Source organism: Nothobranchius furzeri, chromosome 3, assembly GCF_043380555.1.
Source record: "Nothobranchius furzeri strain GRZ-AD chromosome 3, NfurGRZ-RIMD1, whole genome shotgun sequence".
NCBI classification, from domain to species: Eukaryota; Metazoa; Chordata; class Actinopteri; order Cyprinodontiformes; family Nothobranchiidae; genus Nothobranchius; species Nothobranchius furzeri.
In genome coordinates, this window is record NC_091743.1 from 88,066,228 (window position 1) to 88,091,519 (window position 25,292).

The window sequence follows — 25,292 nt, forward strand, 5'->3', positions numbered from 1 at the left end:
AGAAAACTAGCATCAGCATTGCGTTCGCTCAATGGAGTTAACTGAAGGATCATCAAAGTCTGAAGAGTCACACTGAGGTCACATGCTTTCGGCTCTACAGGTGACAACATTTACTGTAATGTGTTTTTAAACTGGCGACACAATCACAGCGATATGGTGTAAAAGTACCCTGAAATGTAAGTATGTACTGCCCCCTAGCACCAGGAAACTACACACTAACACCAGCAGGTTGCATCTGGTTCACTCGGTTGTGTCACTGACATGATTCAGTAGGAACATTCAACGCTTTTGTCAAACCACTTGGAAATGCAAATAACTTGCCTTTCAAAGCATCATAATTGACAAATTATTGTTCTGTTTTGGATCTAAATGTTTTCTCTATAAACAAACATAACTTCTGAATGTAGCTACAGGCTTTCTAGTGTGATCTCTGCTAAACAAGCTCAGGATTTCAACAGAATTAACGTGAACATCTAATTATGATCCTCCTCCATCTCAGGTGTCTTAACGGCAACTTTACTTACTGCAGAAGCATCGTCTGTATTATAAAAATATATTATTAGAAATGGTCTAAACATCTCAGTGAGGTCGATGATTCATAATAATAAACTTCTAACTTTTTATAAAAGGATCTAAACTGTGATATCAGTGTGATATTTGGTTGACGCCTTCTAGTGAGTTCCAAGCCCACTTTATAATCAACAAATAACTAAATATAAAAATGCTGCTCTGTGTCGTTCTGGTCAGGTTGGTTACCCGTGGAGTCTTTTAGTTCCTGTCTCAAACTCGTTTGAACACAACATTAAAGGGACATTATGGACGTTTGACAGCCAAAACATGTATAGAAATAATAAATGTCTTCTTCATACATTCTCCTGCAATGTCCTGGTCCTGTAGAATGAGTCCTGGCATTTTTACTGTGATTGCCTGTTTTTCTGTAAAATCACAGAAAAAGAGAGATGCTCGGGTCGAGCAGGCTGCTTCATGTGCGTTCACGCTCAGGCATCGCCCGTAGCATTTGCTATCCGTAGCTTTAGCAGCAGAGAGAGAGGCAGTGCCACTTTGTCGCTGTTCCTAACGCCTAGTGACAAAGCTAGCTACATTTCTGAGGACCCTTAGCTACTTTCTGTAGAACTTTCTTCTAGATATTTCCTGCAGATTAGCAACAAAATAGCCATTTTCGCTCCGAACCGTTCTTTGAACGTTGTTTTCGCTGTCATCAAGGATATAAATGTTACAGATACGTTAAATGTTACTGGTGCTTTAGCTCACCTAGTAAGACATCGGACTCTCGTGCAGAAGACCTGGGTTTGACTCTGGGTGTGAACATAGTTCATTTAGAGTTTCTTTTTTACATTAATGGTATATTTTTACAGTAAAATGCCCAAATTTTTATTTGAGACTTGCCGAACGGCATTGAATTCACAGATAGAAAAGTTGTGGGTTCAACTTTCATTTTGGAACAATTTTTCAAGCAAGGGAAGGGAATGATCTGAGCATGCAGGAGGACTGACCCATCATAAACCTTTGTCGGCTGTGCTGAAGAGAAAGGTACAGAACCAAATTATTTAATTAATTAGCTGCGTGTTCTCTTGTCCTCTGTCCTCCGGGCCACACACACACGGGCCTGTCTCAGCTGTTATTTTTGTTAAGGGGTGTGCACGTACAGCATGCGCGCCTCGTGCACGAGCCTACTATTGAAGCTGCCGTTACCCTTTTGGCCTGAGGGGGCAATCGCGGGCATAAAAATTCAAAACTCCGTAAAGTCCCTTTAAACTTTATAAAGAGAAATGATCAAACTTTGCTAATGTTTTCATAGGCCTTTTTTCGTGATGACGTAAAGTCTCATCTAAAAGTCCCACTTCCTTCTGTCAGACATCCAGAGATGCTGTAGCAAACATTTAGGAAACCCACTGAATTTTCTTACTGCAGCAACAGGAAACAATTAAAAGGTAGGGGGTAGTAAGGGTTAGTTATTTAGTGGACTTTGAAATGCCTCATCGAGCCCGTAATAGTTTTGGGTTGACACGCTGCTGTATGTTTCCAGGTGGCTGATATTTCTTAGGCCATCCAGACTGTGGCAAAAGCAGATCTCTGACATAAGAACACTCCTAGCCTTTAAGAGTGCTGCTTTGAGTGTGAGTGAAGTTCCTCTGGATAAAGTAATACTGCCTGCTACAACTCTGGAGCATGCTCCCTCCATTGAATGTGAGCATTTGCTCACTCAAGTCAGTTACATCTATAAAATTGCAGTCAGGACCAGACCTCAATGAGGGTGACAAGGACAAGGATGAGCTTCTCTGAGAAGTTTCTGACACTTTGTGCAGAAATTCTGCTGAAATATAAGTGGTTACACATATTCTACAGTTGTGATGCAGGCTGGATTTACTGCCAAATTATCTGAAACACCTTTGTAGATGCAGCATGTTAGATGCACGCTCTCGCAAATGTTGCAACATCTGTGGCATTCCACCATGTGATCAAACTGTACATTTCAGAGTGTGCTTTTTTGTGGCCAGTCTAAGGCACACCTGTGCAAAACTCATGCTGTCTAGTCAGAACCTTGATATGCCACACCTGTGAGGACTAAAACCGATTTAAACAGATTTTTTTTTGAGTAATGGGTCTTTTGTGTATGTAGAAAATGCTAGGGGTAGGAAAATATTAAAATATGTAATCTAATAATCAGAGGCGTAAATAATTACTCTTGATTAATCACACTTTAATCATTCAAAACAGTCTGCCCCAAAGCAATTTTTTATTTAAAAAAATTTGTGAGGCACAGATGACAAAATCACACTTTAATGAGTATTTTTCTGGAACCTGTCACGGGATGGTGTAGGAGGAAGTTTAGGACCCAAAATGCAGAGAACCAGATGAACCAGGCTGGAGGTAGATGATGAAAATAAAATCCTTTATTTTAGGAATAATCCAAAAGGCAGGGAGCCAAAAACCAAAAATCCAAATGAAAACACTAGAGATCCAAAAAACACTAGAGGCTACAGAGGCTAGAGACACTAGAAGCACTGGAAATCCTGGAGAGCAAACGAGAACGAATATGACACAAACAGTGGACCGACAAAACACTGACACACAGACAGGGTTATATACACTGGGGAGGATAAGAGGGAGATGAACTGCAGGTGTGTGGGGAGAGAGAGCAGGTGAACTGAGTTACTAATCAGGGAGGAAACTAACATGACCTAAGAACAAAACCTAAAGACAAGAAGAGCAGGAAACATAACTAATAATCTAAGGGGGGGGGGAGAAAAACCACAAACACCGGTGGGGAAAAACACACTAAAGAGACTAATAACACGAACAGCTGTAACTAAAGGAAAATGACCTAAGAGAAAACCCTAAAAACCAGAAGGGCAGCAAACATAACTAATATTCTAAGGGGGAAGCTGAAACTAAAGGAAAAAAAACTACAGAAAGAAAAACTACAGGGGCGCGACTAAAAGGGGGCTAAGAGAGCACAGGGCCTGGGAGGGGGATGCCTGAGGAGGGAAACCCAGAGGGCTGAAGATCTGGGGGCAAATGGCGAACACCAGGAGACACATGAGGAAGACACAGACAAGGACACATGAGGGTGCTAGGAGACACCAAAGGAGAACCTAGAGAGGGATGGAGAACATAAGGAGAAACATGAGGGGAGACGCAGACTCAGACCATGACAGAACCACAAGGTCTGTCTTATTGATTTGGTCTCATTATAAAGTAACCCACTGTAGGATTTGTTGGGATGTGTAAATATTAGTATATTTAGTATTGATATAGTGTAAATGGACCAAGAACTTAGTAAATGAACACTGACACCTAGGCTTGGCCGGTAACCAAATTTTAATACCATCTAGCTTCCTCCACATTTTACCAAGGTGTACAGTATTACTGGGACTAATTTTAAATTGATGACGTAAGCCTTAAGTGGAATTACCAAGCTGTTTGTTTGCACCTTCACCGTTACAATAACAACATAATATTAACACCTTTTAAAAAATGCAGCTTATAAAAAGGTTTTTTGCCTGAAAAACCAGCATGTTTACCTTTTACAGTTTCTACATAGGACATTGTATAGGTCGTTTTATTTTTACTTTTATTTTTTAACCTACATGCACTGTTTTTTTCATGACGGTATTGGGACTCTGACACTGTTGCTATTTTTTAATACCGGTGGTATACGGTAATACCGCCCAAGCCTAGTGACAACAGAGCACTATTAATAGATATGGAGGTGTAGTGTAGAGTTGCCTTGGTGACAGAGTGGGTTTTTTAAAGTAACAATGTGTATTTTTCCTGGCTATAGGGAGCAGTAGATACATAAATCGTTACAAGCAAGCTGTATTTTTGCGTTGGAGGAAGACCTACCGACGCATGCACGTTAGGTTCAAAAAGGCTCGAGGAGTCCAAACTTCAGCAAAATGACAAGCACGTCAGGCTCTCTTTCATCACTGGCAGTGAGTGAAGAGGTAGATGTGTAAAACAACATTTATTAATGGTGAAAGTTTTGTAACCGTTTGTTATAAAATCAGTAAATGTGTTTTGTCCTCAGGGGCTCCTGTAGAAGGAAACATGGCCTCTAATGTGGCATCACCCAGAGACTTAGACGTTAAAAATCCACCAGTGTTTTTCAACTACTTGGCATCTTTTACTTCCTTTTCAACAACATTTTGATGGATGTTTCCAGAGATTAAAAACTAGACATCATTACTTTAAAGAAAATTACTCTAAAATGAACGATTCTTTTCCACTGATTATTTTTAAATGGTAAATAGACTGTAATTATATATCACCTTCTAGAATCCTAGAACCCCCCAAGGTGCATTACAACACAATAGTCATTCACCCACAAACACACACACATTTACACTCGTAATGATGAGCCACAATGTAGCCGCCGGAGCCTTTGGGCTAACTAACAGAGGTGGGATTGCCATACATGCTCAGTAGGCGCCTCCGGTTTCCTCCGACCACCACCATCAGGCAAGGTGGGTGAAGTGTCTCACCCCAAAGACACAACATCTGCGACAGACTGAGCTGGGTGCAAATTCGGGCTGAACGATTGTAGGAAAAGATTGAATTGTAATTTTTGTAGCAGAAATTGTGATTTTGGTTCAATTCTTGATTTTCTGCAAACAAAGGTCCAACACTAGCCTGCCAAGCCATTCTGTAGATTATGTGAAAGGATGGTCTATGTTCTAGACACCCCAACAAATCATTCACTTTAATATTCACTGTTTAATCATACCCCGCGACCCTGCGTGCACAAAGCGGGTTCAGAAAATGGATGGATGGATGTTTAATCATACAAAAAAACAGTTAAAGCTATTAATATTTTCTCTCCCATTATCTTTTTTTTATTTTTTATGTGTTTGTGAAGCAACGTGTGCTTGTGATTTTTATCTAAAGAGGAGCGTTATAAAAACATGTTCTACTCCAAAAGTGCATGGAGGAAATCTGTTGGTAGAAATAACTTTTAAATGTATTCAATAAAATATGCAGTTTTCCCTGCATTACCGCGGCAGGCTGAAGCCGTCTGATAGTTTTTCCTCACTTAAACGTCGGCTCCATGAGAGAGACGCACGCATTCTGACACCTTAGCGTGTTTGAACTAACGTGTGCCGTCAGAAACATTCAAACCATTTTTAAAAGAGAAGTTGAGCTTTCAAGTCAACTAAAGTGCGCGACTCCGCACTCGCGCTGATGAAGCATAAACCAAGCTTTAGAAGTCAGCCTGAGCCTGCTGATGTGGGAGGAGTCTCTCTCTCCCTTACTATACTACGTTCTCTCTCTCTCTCTGTCCCGGGCTCACCTATGGTGCCATTATCGGCTCTAGCAGCGCTGTGTGTGGAAACATAAAACAGGGAAAATAACCTGAACATGCAGCTCTGGCAGCTGTGGAGTTGAGCTCGGCTCTGGACGGTACACCCCACCCCCCTCCCCCGCACAGGCTTTTGCCACCGCCATAACACAGGGGGAAAACCCCGGATGTAAAAAAAAAAAAAGTCACACAACTGATCCTGGATCAGTCAAAACCACTAAAACCGCAGCTTTGACGGTCACATGATCGTGCTGTTTGAAATCGCAATTTCGGTCCAGAAACAATAGATCGTTCAGCCCTAGTGCAAACCTACAGCCCTGTCTTTGTTGGAGCAGGCACTTACCATCGGCTAGCACACTGCTGCTAACCACTTAATCAGTCTCCCTCTCCTAGGGCTGCTGAATTAATCAAATTTTAATCACAATTACGATTTGAATTTTGAACGATTATACAAACAAAACAAGCCGATTATTTGCTCCTCCCACTTGCGCTGCCCTGAGCTGCAAATGAAGCGCTCCTCCCACAGTGTTGCCAACTTGGCGACTTTGACGCTATTTCTAACAGCTTTTCAGACCCGCTTCTTGACTTTTTAAATCTTAAAAGTACCTAGCGAACACCTCAAAAACATTTCTGGTAACCCTTAGCTACTTTCTGGATAACTGTCTGTCGTTGACATTTCCTGCAGGTTAACTAAGCACTCCGCCTGCGCTCCGGACCGTTCTTGAGGACATTAGGAAAGGGAATGATGTAGTAATGTGTCAGTCGCTAAAGAAACGGCTCCCAGAGTCGGCTCCTTGTTGGATTAACCAGAGTGAGTGGCACACACCGTACCTGCGGGCCCCTGAGCCGTAAAAAACAGCTAAATAAGCACGTGCTGAACACACGTGCAGCTTGCCCCTGATCGCTATGAGACCGGGTTGGGGGGTGGGGGGTGCAGCTGTGGTTGGGACAATTATTACATTGATGGACCTGTAAATAAATAGTTTATAAATAGGTAGAAATAAGTTCCTCACGCTGATAAATAATAACTAATCTCTCTGAGGACACGGTGCTAGTGCACTCTCCTACAGCACCTTGACACGACTCAATAAATGTTATGCAACATTTTGTGAACATCAATTTATTTGCATTTATTTGTTATAAATGCTACTGTATAATTCTTGCTGTCAGTATTTGCAAGATATTGGTATTTGGGTCTGTACTGGTTAGACTTAAATGAGTTAAACCAAGGTCTATAGCCCTTGGGTCATAAACTATGAGCTATAAGTATATTGGTCTTTTTATTCTGGGAATCAGGAGTTATTTTAGTGATCATCTTGTTTCTTATTTATTTTTGTCCTGATTGTGCCCTGAGCAATTTTATGACTGAATAAAAACAAATAAAATCAACATTAATTGAAAAATCGTCCTAAATAATCGTGATCTCAGTTTCAGTCATAATAATCGTGATTATTGTTTTTGCCATAAAGGAGCAGCCCTACTCTCTCCTGATAATAACATTTTACTCTCTTTGACATTGATTGTGCTACTACTAGTTTACCCGTTTAATTATAGATTCACTAGGATAAATACAATAAAGTTTATCTTTCACCAAATGGAATATTTACTAAGCAATCACAATGTCACCATAGAAACACTTCCCAACAAAAATTGGTCCGACGCTGATGTAGTGTCCATGTCCAAAAATGGTCGCGGTAGGACGGCCCGAATTTGTAAAATAAATATAACAGAACATGTCTTAAAAATCCATTCAGATACATTTGTACATGCCTACAGTTGTATGTATAATTGTTATTTTGGCAATTTGTTACATGTAGTTCAACATAGCATCCCAGCAAATATTGGTCTGACGGCAACGTCGTGTCCACGGCCAAAAATGGTCACGGTAGGACTGTCCCAATTCAAAAAAAAATGTTTACATAACATTTCCTTAAAATCCACCCTGATTTGTAGTTACATGTATTATTGTTACGTTGACAATAGCCTACGTATAGTTCAACACATAGCATGTCGTGAATCAGTTGTAAGTGAAAATCTACTATTTGTCACTTCATAAATATCAGTGGGATAGCTCAACCGGTTAGTCATCTGACTTACACTCTAAAGGACCCGGGCTCGTGTCCAGGCTGGGATAAGTCAATCTGTAAAGCAAGGTAGGACACAGGGCCCATCTTATTTATTATAATTATTATGAAATGTAAAAACTACATTTTATTTTACAGTGTAGATGAGATGTACACTGACGGTCATTAAACGTCCAAATGAGACATGCCGAAAGACGTGAAATTCACGTCCAGAAAAGACTTCGGTTCAACTTTCGTTTTGGAACTATTTTTCAACCATGATGGGACGTGTCGGCCCAACGTCTTTTCAACGTCCGAATGTTTGCTGAGTACTTGGTATACATGCCAGTATGCCTCGCCTCTGTCAGTGCGCCCCAGGGCAGCTGTGGCTACGTCGTAGCTCATCACCATCAGTGTGGGAATGTGAGTGTGAATGGATGAATGACATACTGTAGTGTAAAGCGCTTTGGAGTCCTTACTCTGAGAGGCGCTATACAAGTGCGGGTCATTTATCATTCATTCATGTATATGTTTTGTGTGTGTGTGTGTGTGTGTGTGTGTGTGTGTGTGTGTGTGTGTGTGTGTGTGTGTGTGTGTGTGTGTGTGTGTGTGTGTGTGTGTGTGTGTGTGTGTGTGTGTGTGTGTGTGTGCGCGTGTGTGTGTGTGCTCTGTCTTCTCCATCACCAGTGAGTCGTGGAGGATGGCTGCTTATACTGAGCCAGGATTCTCTGGAGGTTTCTTCCTGTTAAAAGGGAGTTTTCCTCTCCACTGTCGCTGCATGCTTGCTTAGTATGAGGATTGCTGTAAAGTGACTCGATGCAACCTGCTAAGTTCCTTATATAGGAAACTTTTTACTGATTGGCTTAATGAACTGACCTGAATTGGTATGTTTATGATGTGAAGTGCCTTGAGACGACTCTTGTCGTGATTTGGCGCTATATAAATAAACTTGAATTGAATTCAATTACCTCCTCTGCCAGTGTTGCCCATATTTAAGTAAGCATGGAGCCCCACTGGTGGGGCCTGGACACACTGGCCCAAAATGCAGAGATGCCAGCGTAAACAAATTAATACAAATAAATTATTTCTAACTTTTTCTACTACATTTAGATTCTGGGTTGTACCTGTTTCTTTTATTTAATATATTTTTTTCCATTCTCTCTCAGTCCGAGCAGCCCAGTCCTGCTAGTTCCAGTTCCAGTTCAGGCTTTGCTCCCACACACCACAAACGTCAAGGTAATAAACCAACCAAGCACACACACACACACACACACACACACACACACACACACACACACTACCCTTGACTAATGGTTCTGTAAACGTTTGTTTCATGTAAAAAAGCACACTAACGTAGCTTTTCGCCTGCAGTCATATAAAAGAAAGCTGAATGTTTTATCTCCAGTGTCTAGGCATTTTTGACTAATTAGTAATAAATGAGTCATTTTGCTTTAAAAATATTTTAGTTTTACCAAAGCGACGTGTTAAAATTGCACTATAAATGAAGTGTTGGTATGTTTTTGGATGGAGTTTTTATTTTGATCCAAAGTTTTAATTGAGATTAATTAGAAATGAATATTTAGATAAAGTTTGCATTCATATTTATGTTGTTAGTATTATTTATTAATTTGATTCACCATTATTGTTTATTTTCCTGCATATTATCATTGTTTAAAATGGCAGTATCAGTCATCCACTCACGCACACACATTCACACGCTGGTGGTGATGAGCTCCAATGAAGCCACAGCTGACAGAAGTGATGTTGCTGAGCACAGGAACCACAGGTCCCCGATGCACCATCGATGCGAACTAGGGTCCATCTGGACTCATCAGACTAGTCTTAATACAGCGTTGGACTGTTCTGAACCCAGTTCTAGTCGTTTCTGCATCTCCTTAGATGTTTTCTCTGCTTGATGCCGATGATCTGACCCTTCTCACACAGACTAACATCTTCTCCACGACCACCAGATGAATCATTCCACCTGGTTGTTTAACAAGTGAGAAGCAACTCCGAAAGGCGGGTTTAGTGTCTTGCCCAAGGACACAATGACAGTAATCAAACCTGCAACCCTTCGGTTAACGGGCAGGCACCAAGCTTGGTTTATGCTTGACGCATTTACTTTCCGCGCGGTGATGCGGCTCGCGGCTGGAACGCGCTTCACAACTTGCAGCGTTTGTGGTTCATGCGGCTTGTCTCTGTGGTGAGCCAATATTCTCCCAAACTGTAGGGGGCAGCATGGAGCTCTACGGCATGCATCCAACACTACACCATAGTAGAAGTAGAAATTACTGTTTACAACATGGCATTCCAGCATTTTTTAACAGCGTTCTCGTCTTTTCCGACAGTGCGAGCTATTTCTCTCCAAGAATTATTAACAACATGTTGATCACGGTGATCTTTGAGAGCTGAATCATACAAATGTCTGTATTTACGAACCTCTGCCATGCTAGTTCTTGCCAGTCCGCCATGTTTTTCCACGTCCGACCGTCCGCGAGGTTAGAAAATTTCCTCGGTGCGCAGTGCGGAAAGTTTGGGCCGCAACTTTTCCGCGCGGAGCTGTGCGAACCTCGCGGACGTGTCAAGCATAAACCAAGCTTTACTCACCTGCCACGTCCCCCAGTTCCTTAATGTTTGTTTGTTTGTTGCTTTAGTTTGAACATTCAGCATTTTGTTCATCATTAAAACTAAACCGAAATAGAAAAAATAAATATGAATGATAGCAATAGCTGTCTTTATGTCATCGTGTCCTTCAGTCCGAATTTACAGTTTTATAAAAATATACCGTAAAGTATCCCTCGCTTCAGTCCCAAACGTAAGATCAAATATGAACATTGCAGATCTTTGTTGTTCCACTTATTTTTAATGGTACACGCAAAAACTCCACAGTGATATACAGGTGCTGGCCAGTAAATTAGAATATCATCAAAAGGTTGAAAATATTTCAGTAATTCCATTCAAAACGTGAAACTTGTACATTATATTCATGCAATGCACACAGACCAATGTATTTCCAATGTTCATTACATTTAAATTTGATATTCATAAGTGACAACTAATGAAAACTCCAAATTTGGTATCTCAAGAAATTAGAATATTCTGAAAAGGCTGAATATAGAAGACACCTGCTGCCACTCTAATCAGCTGATTTACTCAAAACACCTGCAAAGGCCTTTAAAAGGTCCCTCAGTCTTGTTTTGAAGGCACCACAATCATGGGGAAGACCTCTGACTTAACAGCTGTCCAAAAGACAATCATTGACACCTTGCACAAGGAGGGCAAGACACAAAAGGTGATTGCTAAAGAAGCTGGCTGTTCGCAGAGCTCTGTGTCCAAGCACATTAACAGACAGGCGAAGGGACGGAAAAAATGTGGTAGAAAAAAGTGTACAAGCTCTAGGGATAACCGCACCCTGCAGAGAATTGTGACGACAAACCCATTCAAAAATGTGGGGGAGATCCACAAAGAGTGGACTGCAGCTGGAGTCAGCGCTTCAAGAACCACCACGAGGAGACTCATGAAAGACATGGGATTCAGGTGTCGCATTCCGTGTGTCAAGCCACTCTTGAACATGAAACAGCGCAAGAAGCGTCTCGCCTGGGCCAAGGACAAAAAGGACTGGACTGATGCTGAGTGGTCCAAAGTTATGTTTTCTGATGAAAGCAAGTTCTGCATTTCCTTTGGAAATCAAGGACCCAGAGTCTGGAGGAAGAGCGGAGAAGCACAGAATCCACGTTGCATGAGGTCCAGTGTAAACTTTCCACCGTCAGTGATGGTGTGGGGTGCCATGTCATCTGCCGGTGTTGGCCCACTCTGTTTCCTGAGGTCCAGGGTCAATGCAGCCGTCTACCAGGAAGTTTTAGAGCACTTCATGCTTCCTGCTGCTGACCAACTTTATGGGGATGCAGACTTCACCTTTCAACAGGACTTGGCACCTGCACACAGTGCCAAAACCACCAGCACCTGGTTCAAGGACCATGGTATCCCTGTCCTTGATTGGCCAGCAAACTCGCCTGACCTTAACCCCATAGAAAATCTATGGGGTATTGTGAAGCGGAGGATGCAATACGCTAGACCCAACAATGCAGAGGAGCTGAAGACGACTATCAGAGCAACCTGGGCTCTCATAACACCTGAGCAGTGCCACAGACTGATCGAGTCCATGCCACGCCGCATTACTGCAGTTATTGAGGCAAAAGGAGCCCCGACTAAGTATTGAGTGCTATACATGCACATTCTTTTCATGTTCATTCTTTTCAGTTGGCCAACATTAGAGAAACAAACATTTTTTCATTGGCCTTTAGAATATTCTAATTTTCTGAGATACCAGATTTGATGTTTTCATTGGTTGTCACCTATAAATATCAAAATTAAACGTAATAAACATCGGAAATACATTGGTCTGTGTGCATTGCATGAATATAATGTACAAGTTTCACGTTTTGAATGGAATTACTGAAATATTTTCAACCTTTTGATGATATTCTAATTTACTGGCCAGCACCTGTAGAAGTTTGAGTTCACTTAAGATTTACAGAATATGAATAAACATTTTTGACAAGTACTTATTATTTTTTATCATAAGCAGGAACTAGAAGTCTAGGAACCAAGTTTACTCTGCAGAAACTCACCAGCTGAACCTCAGATATTAAAAGGCATCAGAAATCTTATTAGACACAAACACGGTTACGGCACTGCCTCCACGTGCTCCAGCTCTCACTGCTGCTCTGCTTCATGGGATCATGCTGCAGCTTTCATTTGTTTGTTCATGCCTAACGCGGAGGTTCTTTTGCTGATGCGTGAGTGTTCACCGGTGTTTTTCCAGTACTGGGCCCACTTCAGTCAGTGATGCAGGATCTACAGTCAGACAACGATGAGGAGGAGGATTCGGAGGACAACGACAACGATGCAGACTCTGATGCAGAACGACTAGCACACACACACCTCACACACCATCAGTGCAGGTTGGTGCGGGTCACGTTGTGAATGGACCAGTAGCACATGGAAAAGTTATTACAAGCATGAACATATTGGATGTGGGAGAAAAACATCTTTATCAGTTTTAATGTGTCAGATGTTGTATCTAATATAAAAACTGTGTATTTCATTTGTTCCTAGTACTTTGGAATACACAGAAATATTTATTATTTTTCTGGTGTGTTTCTTTAAGAGAGCACAATGTGTGTTCAGAAACTGGTTGCATTAACTCTGGCCGGTGTTTCTCAATTAGTAGTGAACGCTACTCCGAGATTCCCCAACATGGAATATGGCTGCTGGACCCCCCCCCCCCCCCCCCAGAGATTATCCTTAGCATAAGACTGCTGTCTAAATACCAGGGATGTGTATTTTTTAAATTCTGGCGATACGATACATATCACGATACAGGGGAGACGATACGATATATCACGATATATTGCGATACATTCATTCAGATGTTACAAGCAATTTTTTTTACTGAGTTTATTGTAAGAATGTTCATTAAACAGTCCAAACTGATACGTAACATGTTTAACATGAGGTATCTGAACCATGATGGAGGGATTTACATTTCAATGGTGGAAACAAAACCCGTTGCACACTGCTGCCAACTAGTGGGTGGCGATTGAATTGCACAAAACTAAAAGAAAATACACAAATGTTTGCATGTAAATTCTTTCAAAAATTAGATGCACGGCTTTTGAATATCGATGTAATAATCGCAGGAAAAAATATCACGATATATTGCCATATCGATATTTCCAATACACGGCTTTTGAATATCGATATAATATTGCTAGAAAAAATATCACGATATATTGCCATATCGATATTTTCTTACATCCCTACTAAATACTGAGTGACATTCATTAGTGGTTGTGTTCATGCTTATCTGTTTACAAATAGGCTGACACCTTAACATGTGAGAGATACTTTGCACTCTGTTTACATTCATCTTGTGTTATTTAAATGTCATACTTTTATCGTATTTTTGCTTCTTTGTTTCTGTTATGTTTACATTTATCTTCATGTTTACGAGATGAGTTGGTTCCTCAATCTGGGTGACGTTCATTTCAATTATGTTTACCGTGTTGAACATAAACTACTCGGCCAAGAAATGTTGCCACTAAAAAGGGTCACACAGGACCGTTGGACCACCTTTAGCTTTATTTACAGCGCACATTCACTGTGGCATTGTTTTGATACACTTCTGCTATATCATCAGATTTAATTCCATCATAACGTTCCACCAAGATCTAGCACTGACGATGGTAGAGTCTGACCGCTGCACAAATCCTTCTCCAGCACATCCCAAAGATTCTCAATGGGGTTAAGGTCTGGACTCTGGTGGCCAATCCACATGTAAAAATGATGTCTCATGCTCCCTGAACCACTCTCTCACTATCTGACACGATGAATCCTGGCATTGTCATTTTGGAATATGGCCGTGCCATCAGGGAAGATAGAATAACCTGGTCATACAGGATATTCAGGTAGTCAGCTGGCCTCATTCTTGGAGCACATCCCGTTGCTGAACCTAGACGTGACCACCTGCAGCAAGCCCAGATCATAGCACTGCCCCCACAGGCTGGTTCAGTAGGCACTAGGCATGATGAATGGGGGATTCCACAAAAATAAACAATCAATAATGAACAAGAGTCTGCTTCTAGACCCGCACAAAGAGAAAAACAACACAACAATACAACAAGAGCAAGCTATCACTGATCAGGAAATATAAAATCAACATTGTTTTACTGAACAATCACAATAATAAATCACAGTGTATTTAGTGCCAACCATAGCCTTAAGACATGTGTTGAACGTGCTCAAGTCCATACTTATGAGAGCACCATGTGAGCACCTGTGTGTGTACACGCGCTTGTTTATGTAAGGTTTCTCTATAGGAGCGTCCAATAGAGTGTGTGAGGGGCCACAGACCTGCCCCCTAAAGATGTGTAGGAGACGGAGGGAGCTCCAAGTCCCAGAGATCCAGGAGCTGTCCCAGAGTGCAGGAGCCCCAGTAATTTTCAAAATAAAAGTACTGCAGCAATGCAATTTCATCTACAGTACAGGCCAAAAGTGTGGAGACACCTTCTCATTCAGTGTGTTGTCTTTATTTTCATGACCATTTACATCGGTAGATTCTCACTGAAGGCATCAAAACTATGAATGAACACATGAGGAGTTATGTACTTAACCAGAACAGGTGAAATAACTTTAAACATGTTTTATATTCTATTTTCTTCTAAACTATACGTTTTTGAAAGTAAAAATTTTCTTCTGAAAGTGGAATTGCAACTGTCGTAAACAACCCTGCTGCAGGCTGCTGTAGCTAGCGCTAACAATGGGCTAACAACACCAACAGCCAACTAATACTAAAATAAACCACGAAGTAAAAAGAGCCACACTGTTAGACAAAATATAGTATTACTTACAAGTCCAGTAGCAACAAAGCCAGGTCATCATCAGTTTGTGAGTTTGTAGCCTCCTTTAGCAAAGTAGTGTAGGCTGTGCTGATGGTCACTCTGGTTTTAGCTCTTTGCTTTGCCTCCAAAGACATTACTCTCTCACTTTTACTTCCAGGCCTTGCCATGATGCCAACAGAAAAAGCAAACTTTTCCTTTTTCTTCTTCTAGTAGTTTTAATTGAGGATTGGCAAATTGAAAATGCTAACCACTAGCATTGCAGCTAACAGTAATAAAGCAGGTCAAATACGCTCCCAAGGACACCTACCCACTCCACAAAAGTGGAGTAGTAATCTAGCGGTAATCTAGTTTGTTTTTGGTCAGCAGTGTCAAATATGAAACCCGTCAACCCAACAATCACTGAGATCAATGTTAAAGCTCTAGTTTTCAAAACTGTCTGTCGTTACTTTAGGTGAGTGCAATGTAATTTTGTTGTTTATCTGTAAAATGACGGTCTTGAATCACAAAACAGTCTCTGGTACCTTATTAAAAAAGAGCTGTTCATCAAATTATTCAAAATGAATATTGTGCAGCTTTGTGTTACAGGTTAATAGTTAAATCTGAAGTTGATGAAAAACAGTAAATACAAAACATTCATGGATGTTTTTGCTTCTCTGGCGAAAGCTTAAAATCCAGAAAGAAACTGTTTACTTTGTTAAATCATTCATTAAAAATAGGATCTGTTTTACATTTTATTTTACTTGCAGAAGGATCTTGTTATTGATATTTATTGTATGATTTACTAGTTATTTTGAACAAAACATTTAAGCTTTTTAATGGATTTTATTTTTCTACCCAGGGTTAGTTGGAGTGATGGGAGTGAAAATGATGGCTCCTCTCCTTCTCCTACCAGCAAAGAGGCCCCAACTGTATTTAAGACTACTAATAACAAGGTAGGATATGATCAAATAAATGAAAACATTAAAGGTTGAATATGGAAAAATTTAATCAAAAGCTACATTAAAAATACATCCACAGAGCATTTAGAGGTGTGTAGAATGAAGATGTAGGCTTTCATTTAAAAGCTATATTTTAATTTAAAAATAATCAAATATTTATTTTGACTCGACACTGGGTATACGTTTACATCTACCAGCCAATAGAGGGCACCGTTGAGGGTTGCCAGACGGTCCACTCAGCACGGCGAGAGGCTAGCCCTGTGGAAAATTGTGGACTCAGCAAGTCAAGCTGCTGCTTCTAAGCCCAGAAAACGTCGTTATCCTTCTCAGAAAAGGAGCGACCCTAAAAGATCGAAAACCAGAGTGGGTTTAGGTGAAGCCTGCAACAGATGGACACAAATAAAAAATGACTTATCTGCGGCGAACCTGGTATCCCCACGGCTGGAAACCTTGTTCTTTTGTTGCAACTACAACCTCCACACACTAGATGTCGCTTTGGTGTTTGTGTTCCATATTCAATCTTTAACACGTTATTATGGCATCAACACAATAGGTAATTGACTCTGAATATTTTACAGGTTAACACCTGTAAAAATAGCTGCTGGAGTATTCATTTTCTTCTTTAAGCCCATTGCTCGCTGGCTCTCAACATCATTAGTTTCAAAACTTGGGAACTCAATTCTGCACGCACACTGAACTGAGTAAATAACGTGATAATGAGAGAGGAAGTTATAAAATCACGAGTCAATTGCCAGAAAGCATTTCTGCTCTAAGAGCAGATCAAAAGTATTAGTGTGCACAAGTGACTGTTTACTAAACCGTGCATGAAGCTGTGGACTAAGAGTGCACCGCAGGGATACGTGCACAACACTTTCTCCTTATCCCTCCACCCCCTTCTGAAGAGCCTTACTTTGGTGATTTGGATTAAAGATGTTAGAGAAAATCATGCAGGACAAGACCTGACCCAATTAGAAATGAACACAGATGGCTTGAGACAGCAATTCAGCAAAGTCACTGAAGAATGAAGTCATTAATGTGCCAAGACATTATTCTAAAAAACTTTATATTGTAGGCGTTGGCAGATGGATGAAGGGTCAGAGGAGGTATTCATCACCAAAAACAGCACTTTATTCACAACTCAACTCCTAACTGCTATATTTCCTTGACAACTGGTCTTCACAATAAAAGGATGTACTTCAGTTTTCTTTGGTAGTAGAATAGGTCCTTCTCGTGTGAGCTTAACACATCAACCAAACACCACACAGGTGCCCCCAGAACACAGAAAGGCAGTAAAACACAGAAAACCTCCATTTAATAAAAGTGAAGCAAACATCAGCTATAACGAAGGGGCAAATTAATGGGGCGGCCACCTCTACTGGTCTTAGTTTGATGGACAGAGTCCATCTTGGACTGTACAACCCTCTGTGGGTGAGTGACCAAGCCAGTAGGAAGGGAGTTCGGTGGCCGACCACGACGAGGTGGTACAGCCAACTCTACAGGCACGTCAGACAAGAAGTGGGCTGGCTTAAGACGGTCTATCGAAACCTTCTCCCGACCGCCGGCCAACTCAATGAGAAATTCCTTGGGTCCCGCCTCACAGACACAAAATGGGCCATTGTAAGGCGGCTGCAAGGGAGAACGATGAGAGTCATGGCGGACTAAAGCCTGGTTTATGCTTCTCCGTCAGCTCCGCAAGGGACAGACACGCACGGATTGACGGAAGCGTTTTGCTCTCATACTTCTCCGTCTCCTGGAGAGTGTTGCAAAGCAATTCCCCGCCAGGACAACAGAGGGCGTAGCACTGTTCTGTGGTATCCTGTCATGAATCGGTCCAAGACAGTGTGTTTATATTGTGTTTTTTGTGTATATAAGAGACTTTTAACACGGACATATTTGTCTCTCATTCTCCCACTTCTTCGTGCGGTCCCCACCTCTAAACCCACGTTTCCTGTCATTTCCGTCCACAAATAAAACGCTTGCTGCGCATCTTTTCACTCCTCCAGTCACGGGAAGATGAAACGTTCATATTTTTAGAGTTTTTACGCCATGTAGTCTTCAAGCTTCCGTGTCTGCCGCTAGTTATCCTCGGCTCTCTTTGCAATGGTGGCGCTGTAAACAACAGCGGTGTCCTGACCAATCACAAGCTTGCGTAATACGTCTCGTTCGATGGATGTTTAAAAAAGTGGGCTCGACTCCGTACGTACTTGCATGCCTGCCGGAGCCCTACGCAAGGACGGATAATGGCGTTGCGTGTCTCCGCACTGACGCAGACGGAGAAGCATAAATCAGGCTTAACACGTACTCAGCTGCCAAAAGGTCTTTAGGAATGTATAAGCGCAGAATAGAGTGGTGTACTGCGACTGGGACAGAAAAACCTGCCCGTCAAACAATATTGGGAAACTTGGGTGCCATCGCACAGGCATCAGAACCTTCCACTATGAACTCACCAGGGACTGACCCAAAACAAGCTCAGCAGGGGAAGACTTTAGGTCTTCCTTCAGAGCAGATCGTAAGCCCAAAAGGACCCACGGCAACCTGTCCACCCAGCTTGCTCCAACGAGAGAGGCTTCAAGGGCTGCCTTCTTCGTACGATGAAATCTCTCGCGAAGACCATTGGCCTGTGGGTGGTAAGCTGCAGTGCGGTGAAGTTTGACCGCTAAGTTGTTAGCAACCTCCGTCCACAGTTCTGAAGTGAACTGGGGGCCCCTGTCTGAGGTGAGGTCAAGGGGTACCCCGGAACGAGACACTCAAGTCGAGATGAAGGCGCGTGCGACATCTGCAGCAGTAGTGGAACTTAGAGGTACGACTTCTGGCCAACAGGTGGCACGGTCCACCATGGTGAAAATGTGGGTGAAACCGCAGGATGGAGGCAATGGGCCAACCAGGTCCACATGGACGTGTCGAAACCCCATCCAAATAGTTTTCTATTCTATTTCCTGCATTAGCGACTGAGTCGGATTAGAAAAGCCTGATCTCAGTATCAACAGCAGTAGGTTTATTTTACAAGACGCACTTATGAGAGTAAATCGATGTTACATGTAGCACTTTTTTTAAGAGGAGCTTTATACGTGTTAATCAGTCGTTTGTGTTCGTTAAAAACTAACAAAACAGCTGTTTTTGAGGGCATCGCCATATTGGAATTCTAACCTTTCGAACTAGGGCAACCAGAATGCAGTAAACTCAGGTGTGATGTCATGCCCAGTTCCGAATTCCGAGGTAAATCAAACACACCATCATTTCTACTTCCTAAAACAGGAGCTCCAAATGTTTGTTCCCACAGATTGACTCACAACATTTTTGCATTTTATTAATGAACAATGTAAATAAAAAAATGTAAAATGGGAAATAATAAAGAAAGAAATATATCTTCAAAATGGCCTCAATCAATGTATTCCTCGTCTTATGGCACAGTAGTTTTTATCCAAATCACCAAAGCAGGACTCTTTGGGTATGTAAATGGTAAATGGTAAATGGCCTGTATTTGATATAGCGCCTTCTAGAGTTCTTGAAACCCCCCCAAGGTGCTTTACAACACAATCAGTCATTCATCCATTCACACACACATTCACACACTGGTGGGGATGAGCTACAATGTAGCCACAGCTGCCCTGGGGCGCACTGACAGAGGCGAGGCTGCCAAGCACTGGCGCCACCAGTCCCTCCGACCACCACCAGCAGGCAACGTGGGTTAAGTGTCTTGCCCAAGGACACAACGACAGCGACAGACTGAGCGGGGCTCGAACCTGCAACCTTCCGATTACGGGGCGAGCACTTAACTCCTGTGCCACCGTCGCCCCATGTATGTAATGTCGTTGTTACTGTAATTAGGCGACTGTAAATTCCTTCATTTCATCTCATGTCTTGATTTTATTCCCTCTCGTCTGTCAGATACTTGAAGTAAAATCTCCCATCAAACTGAACAAGCAGGACAAGAATGCAAACATGGATTGCGACAAGGTACAACCAGATTTTAACACCCTATACCTAATACCTGCTAATGTCTACATAAAAGACCAGGATCTTCCACTTTGTGGCCAAATAACCACAGTTGCATAGGAAAGCTAATCGGATAATAATGGCAAACCAAGGTTTACCGAGGATTTTGTTTGTCTACCCTTCTGTTGAAATGTTTAAGAAAACTGGTAAAAACTCATCATTTTAGAATTTCTTTTGATCGACAGATGCTGTTGTTGTCTGTAAAAAATGGGTTGCAGTGTTGTTTGTCTGAGTGAGTGTTCATTTTGACAAGAAGTTTTAATTTAGTTTTAGTCTTTTTTTAGTTGACTAAAATGAATGTACTTTTTCTTCTGACGCAAGAATTTTTTTGTACATGAAATATTAACTACGCCTGTTCCAAACTGTAAATGGAAAATTCACATTTTAGAGCAATAAAACTATATTCAGGGTATCCACGGGTCCTTACAAAGTCTTAAAAAGTCTTAAATTTGCTTTTCCAAATTTAAGGCCTTAAAAATCCTTAAAATTGACAAATAATCCTTAAATACAGTTTCCAAAGGTCTTAAATTACCAAAGACCCAAAAAAACAAGATTCTTTTATTTTTATAAAAATTTTTGTGAATTTCTAGTTAGTGTTCAGCATTTTTTGTGTACGATGTTGACGTAAGCGGAACCGTACGCATTCAGTTGGTTTTGAAAGGGGGCTATTTTTAGATGAGCACATTACCTGGTTAAGCTAGTGGGAGCTTGCGCCATGGGGAAGTGCAAGTTTTATGGTAACTGGATGGCTAATCAGGCAATAGCTGGAAATAATAGCCTAAATTTAATTTGAAAAAAAAAAAAAGCTTAAATGCTGTCAGTGGCCTTAAAAAAGGTCTTAAAAAGTCTTAAATTTGGTTCCCTAATGGAAACTGTCAAAATGAACATTGGCAGTTTGACATTGTGCTTCTCACTTTTAATAAAGTAAAACACTGTAGAATGTGCAGTAATATTTGTATACATGACAGGAAATGACATCATACCGCCTGAATGTTTTTTCCTCACAAAAACGCTGTTAGAATGCCAAACGCTGATAATATCGGCCGTAGCAGCACCACGGAGACATATAATGATCCAGATATGCCACTCTGCATGTTGGGTTTGGTTTAACTCCAGCAAACATACCTCAGCACCAACGCTTGCTGCTTTTATGACAGGGAGATCCCCAAATGTATAGTAGCTGCTTCTTCTCTCTCTCAGGGTATCTGCAGGTTTAAGGGAGTTAAATTTAAGACTTTTTAAGACCTTTTTTAAGGCCACTTTGACCAAATTTAAGCTATTTTTTAAAATTTAATTTAAGCTATAATTTCCAGCTGTTGCCTGAAACCGGTGGTAACCATGTCGCGAACGTGGGATTAGCCATCCAGTTACCATTAAACTTGCACTTCCCCATGGCGCAAGCTCCCACTAGCTTAACCAGCTAATGTGCTCATCTAAAAATAGCCCCCTTTCACAACCAACTGAATGTGTACAGTTCCGCTTATGCCAACATCCCACACAAAAAATGCTGAACACCAACTAGAAATAAACAAAAATGTTATAGAAATCAAAGAATCTTGTTTATTGGGTTTTTGGTAATTTTTGACCTTTGGAAACTGTATTTAACCCTTTGATGCACAATGGTCACTACATTGGACAGGTACTCAAAATTGTTATTTATTTATTTTTGCTATTAAAGAGCAAGTCACCCCCAAATAAAAATGTTTTTTTTGCTGATAAACTAAATAAACGAGTGTCTAATCGTGCTGCAGACACGTGTCGTCAATAATTTGGCACTTCAGTGCATCTTAGTTAAAATTTAAATATTCTGCCTAAAACTGGCAGTGTTGTGCCGTTGTCAGGTAAAAACTCTGCACTGTATTTGAATTTAAATCTGCCACCGCTATTGGCTAAGAGGTATGCTATGATGTAAACTGGTACATTATGATGTCACAATGCTGTCGTGAGCCTGAGTGTGTGTGTGTATTTGTTAGCGGCTCCGCCCTCTCGGTCTGCCAGGCAACAGCATGTGTTGCATTTTTCGAACATGAAGTGGGAGTGGAGTTAGATTGGTAGGGGTTGACTTGCTCTTTAAGCACAGCTGTTGAAGACTTTATTGCATTTGAGCCCCTCTATTTGGACTTCAGTAAGTCAAGCAGACATATTTCATGTTCAGAATGCACGCTGTCCACTGAGGTGGACATGTAATAAACTATGTGTAAATTAAATGTTACAAAAAATATGTAAATATGAAATTTGTTCCATTCACACCTAAAGATGAATGAAAAAATGTGTTTAAAAAATCATGGTTGAAGATTTCATAATTCATGCAACAAAGGTTTAAGGATTATTTGTAATTTTTAAGGATTTTTAAGGCCTTAAATTTGTGAAAGCAAATTTAAGACTTTTTAAGGACCTGCAGATACCCTGCTCTCTAGTCCTGCCTGTTCCATTTGCTGATTGGTTCTTTTTTCTGTTCTCCCATCTTTTCTGTTTTTGTTGTTATCTTTTATTCGTCGACTAAATAACAATCAATATTAATAATAACGTTAGTCTTTATACAGAGTATCCGCAGGTCCTTAAAAAGTCTTAAATTTGCTTTTCCAAGTTTGAGGCCTTAAAAATCCTTAAAAATGACAAATAATCCTTAAATAGTTTCTAACAGTCTTAAATTACCAAAGACCCAGTAAACAAGATTCTTTTATTTCTATAAAATTTTCGTGAATTTCTAGTTAGTGTTCAGCATTTTTTGTGTACGATGTTGGCGTAAGCGGAACCGTACACATTCAGTTGGTTGTGAAAGGGGGCTATTTTTAGATGAGCACATTAGCTGGTTAAGCTAGTGGGAGTTTGTGCCATGGGGAAGTGCAACATTAATGGTAACTGGATGGCTAATCCCACATTCATGACGTGGTTAGCACCGGTTCCAGGCAATAGCTGGAACTTATAGCTTAAATTTAATTTTTTTTAAAAGTAGCTTAAATTTGGTCAAAGTGGCCTTAAAAAAGGTCTTAAAAAGTCTTAAATTTGGCTTCCATAAACCTGCAGATACCCTGTTATAGAAGAATAATTTTTAGTTTTCATTTAGTTTGTTTGCAAAAATCAATTCAGCACGAAAAAAAAGTACGAAAAAGTTTTGTCAACGAAGTTACTTTGCAGTAGTGTGATGTCATTGGCAAGGGCTTGAATCACAGCAGACCATGTGACCTCTTTTTTGTACATCAGAATATGGTAACCCTAGCTTTGGCAAAAGATCAAGGCCAAGAATGCAAGTGGCCAAATTCAGTTTCCTCTGCAGGGTGATCCACTTCAGCCATAGAGTGGTGTTTAGTGGTTTTTAGTTATTTTCTCAGGCCCCCTCAAGGAAATACTCATTAGCTCCCCCTTCGACTCAGACTCTGGTAAGTGGATGAAAATGGACATGCACACTTGTTAATATTTTTATTTAGATTGCTGGTTTGGATCTGTTCGATGCTTTTGTGAACGGTGATCGTAAAGCCAGCTTAATCTAGTTTGGTATTTTCCAGGCTTATCTGGATGAATTGGTGGAGCTTCATAAAAGACTGATGATGCTGAGAGAAGGTCATATATTGCAACAGGTGAGCTCCAACTTAAATTACTACACAACATGCACTGATTTGTGTAATCAACCAAAATAAAAAAGAAAATGTACTAATGTCTTGTTATTGTAAAAATGTGGGTATTTTCTTTGGGATGTTCAGTCGTGTGTTTTTGCTCCAGATCCAATTCTGGGTCATTTGATTTTAAGAATCTGCCGATACAGAGTCCTGATTAGGTACTTTAGAAACGCATTAAGAAAAAAGAAGAACACCTTTTAACGTCCTTCTAAGTTTTATTCATCATTAATGTGTTTCTTTTGCCCTGTATTTATGTTGTTTCTTTAGTTTATCTACCATAAAACATCACTTGTTTAGGAAGTACATTAATAAGAAACCTGTTAATATCTAGATAATATGTAAATATAGTCTTATTATGAATGAAAATAATAAGAAATGTGTTAATATTAAGAATAAATGTAACAGTAGTCTTGTAATAGTAGTAGTAGTAGTAGTAGTAGTAGTAGTAGTATTTTAACTCATTTAAATGCTCGGTGTGTGGCTGTTTTCAGCTACAGGGATTACACGACACATGACGTCAGCAGCAGAGTAACTTTTTTCTACATAACACCTGTACAGCTGCTGCGTGTGTAAACGTAGAAAGAGAAAGCAGCTCGTAGCTCGACTGCAGAACCCGACATGTGCAGTCACAGACCTTCATCCAGTGTGATGAATATTCTGCTATCTCAGCATTTTTGCTGTCTGGAGAATATTTCTTGGTTTCTTAATGTACATTTTAGTGTCGGCTGAACTGCTGCAGCGAACTGAGCAGGTTCAGGTTTTTTAAGGTGGCACATCAGCATACCTTTTCCACCTTGTTAAAGGCCCAGTTTGCTCACATGTGTTTATTATTAAATGAACTCTGTTGTAAAATACATCCAAATTACAGACAATTTCTCTCTCTTGAGGAGACAGCTATGCTGTGGTAGCTAACTGCTACATGTTGTGGTGCGTGAATTCCCGGGCTACCTTAAATTGTGGGACTTAAGGTGTTGTTGTCTGTGAAACAAAGAATACTGATGTTGAATTTAAACCTAAGCCATTGTTATTTCATTTGAAAATCTCTTTCTTAGGATGAATTTAAAAAGTAATATTAGTAAATAAATAAATAATACATTTTCCCCACCAATTCCGATTTCCTGAAAATCACGTGATCTGACCTAAATTCCGATCACGTGATCGGATCGGAGCGTCCCTACAGTATCTTAAAAAGTCTTAAAAAGTCTTAAATTAGCTTTTCCAGATTTAAGGCCTTAAAAATCCTTAAAAATGACAAATAATCCTTAAATACAGTTTCTAAAGGTCTTAAATTACCAAAGACCCAATAAACAAGATTCTTTTATTTCTATAAAATTTTCATGAATTTCTAGTTAGTGTTCAGCATTTTTTGTGTACGTTGTTGGCGTAAGCGGAACCGTACACATTCATTTGGTTGTGAAAGGGGGCTATTTTTAGATGAGCACATTAGCTGGTTA

At 40.6% G+C, this 25,292-nt stretch overlaps 1 protein-coding gene across 5 annotated transcripts in view; it reads left to right on the forward strand.

The window, feature by feature from the left end:
* mllt3 (MLLT3 super elongation complex subunit) overlaps positions 1 to 25,292 on the forward strand; it is an 81,333-nt gene that overhangs the window by 50,656 nt on the left and 5,385 nt on the right. For 3 of the 5 annotated variants that reach the window (XM_054733779.2, XM_054733775.2, XM_054733778.2), the window contains exons 8-12: positions 9,051 to 9,120; positions 12,710 to 12,848; positions 16,126 to 16,219; positions 20,114 to 20,182; positions 23,728 to 23,799. In XM_054733779.2, coding sequence (XP_054589754.1) covers positions 9,051 to 9,120; positions 12,710 to 12,848; positions 16,126 to 16,219; positions 20,114 to 20,182; positions 23,728 to 23,799 — 444 coding nt within the window. The remainder of the gene's footprint in view (positions 1 to 9,050; positions 9,121 to 12,709; positions 12,849 to 16,125; positions 16,220 to 20,113; positions 20,183 to 23,727; positions 23,800 to 25,292) is intronic. The other 2 variants (XM_054733776.2, XM_054733777.2) reach the window with 2 other exon arrangements.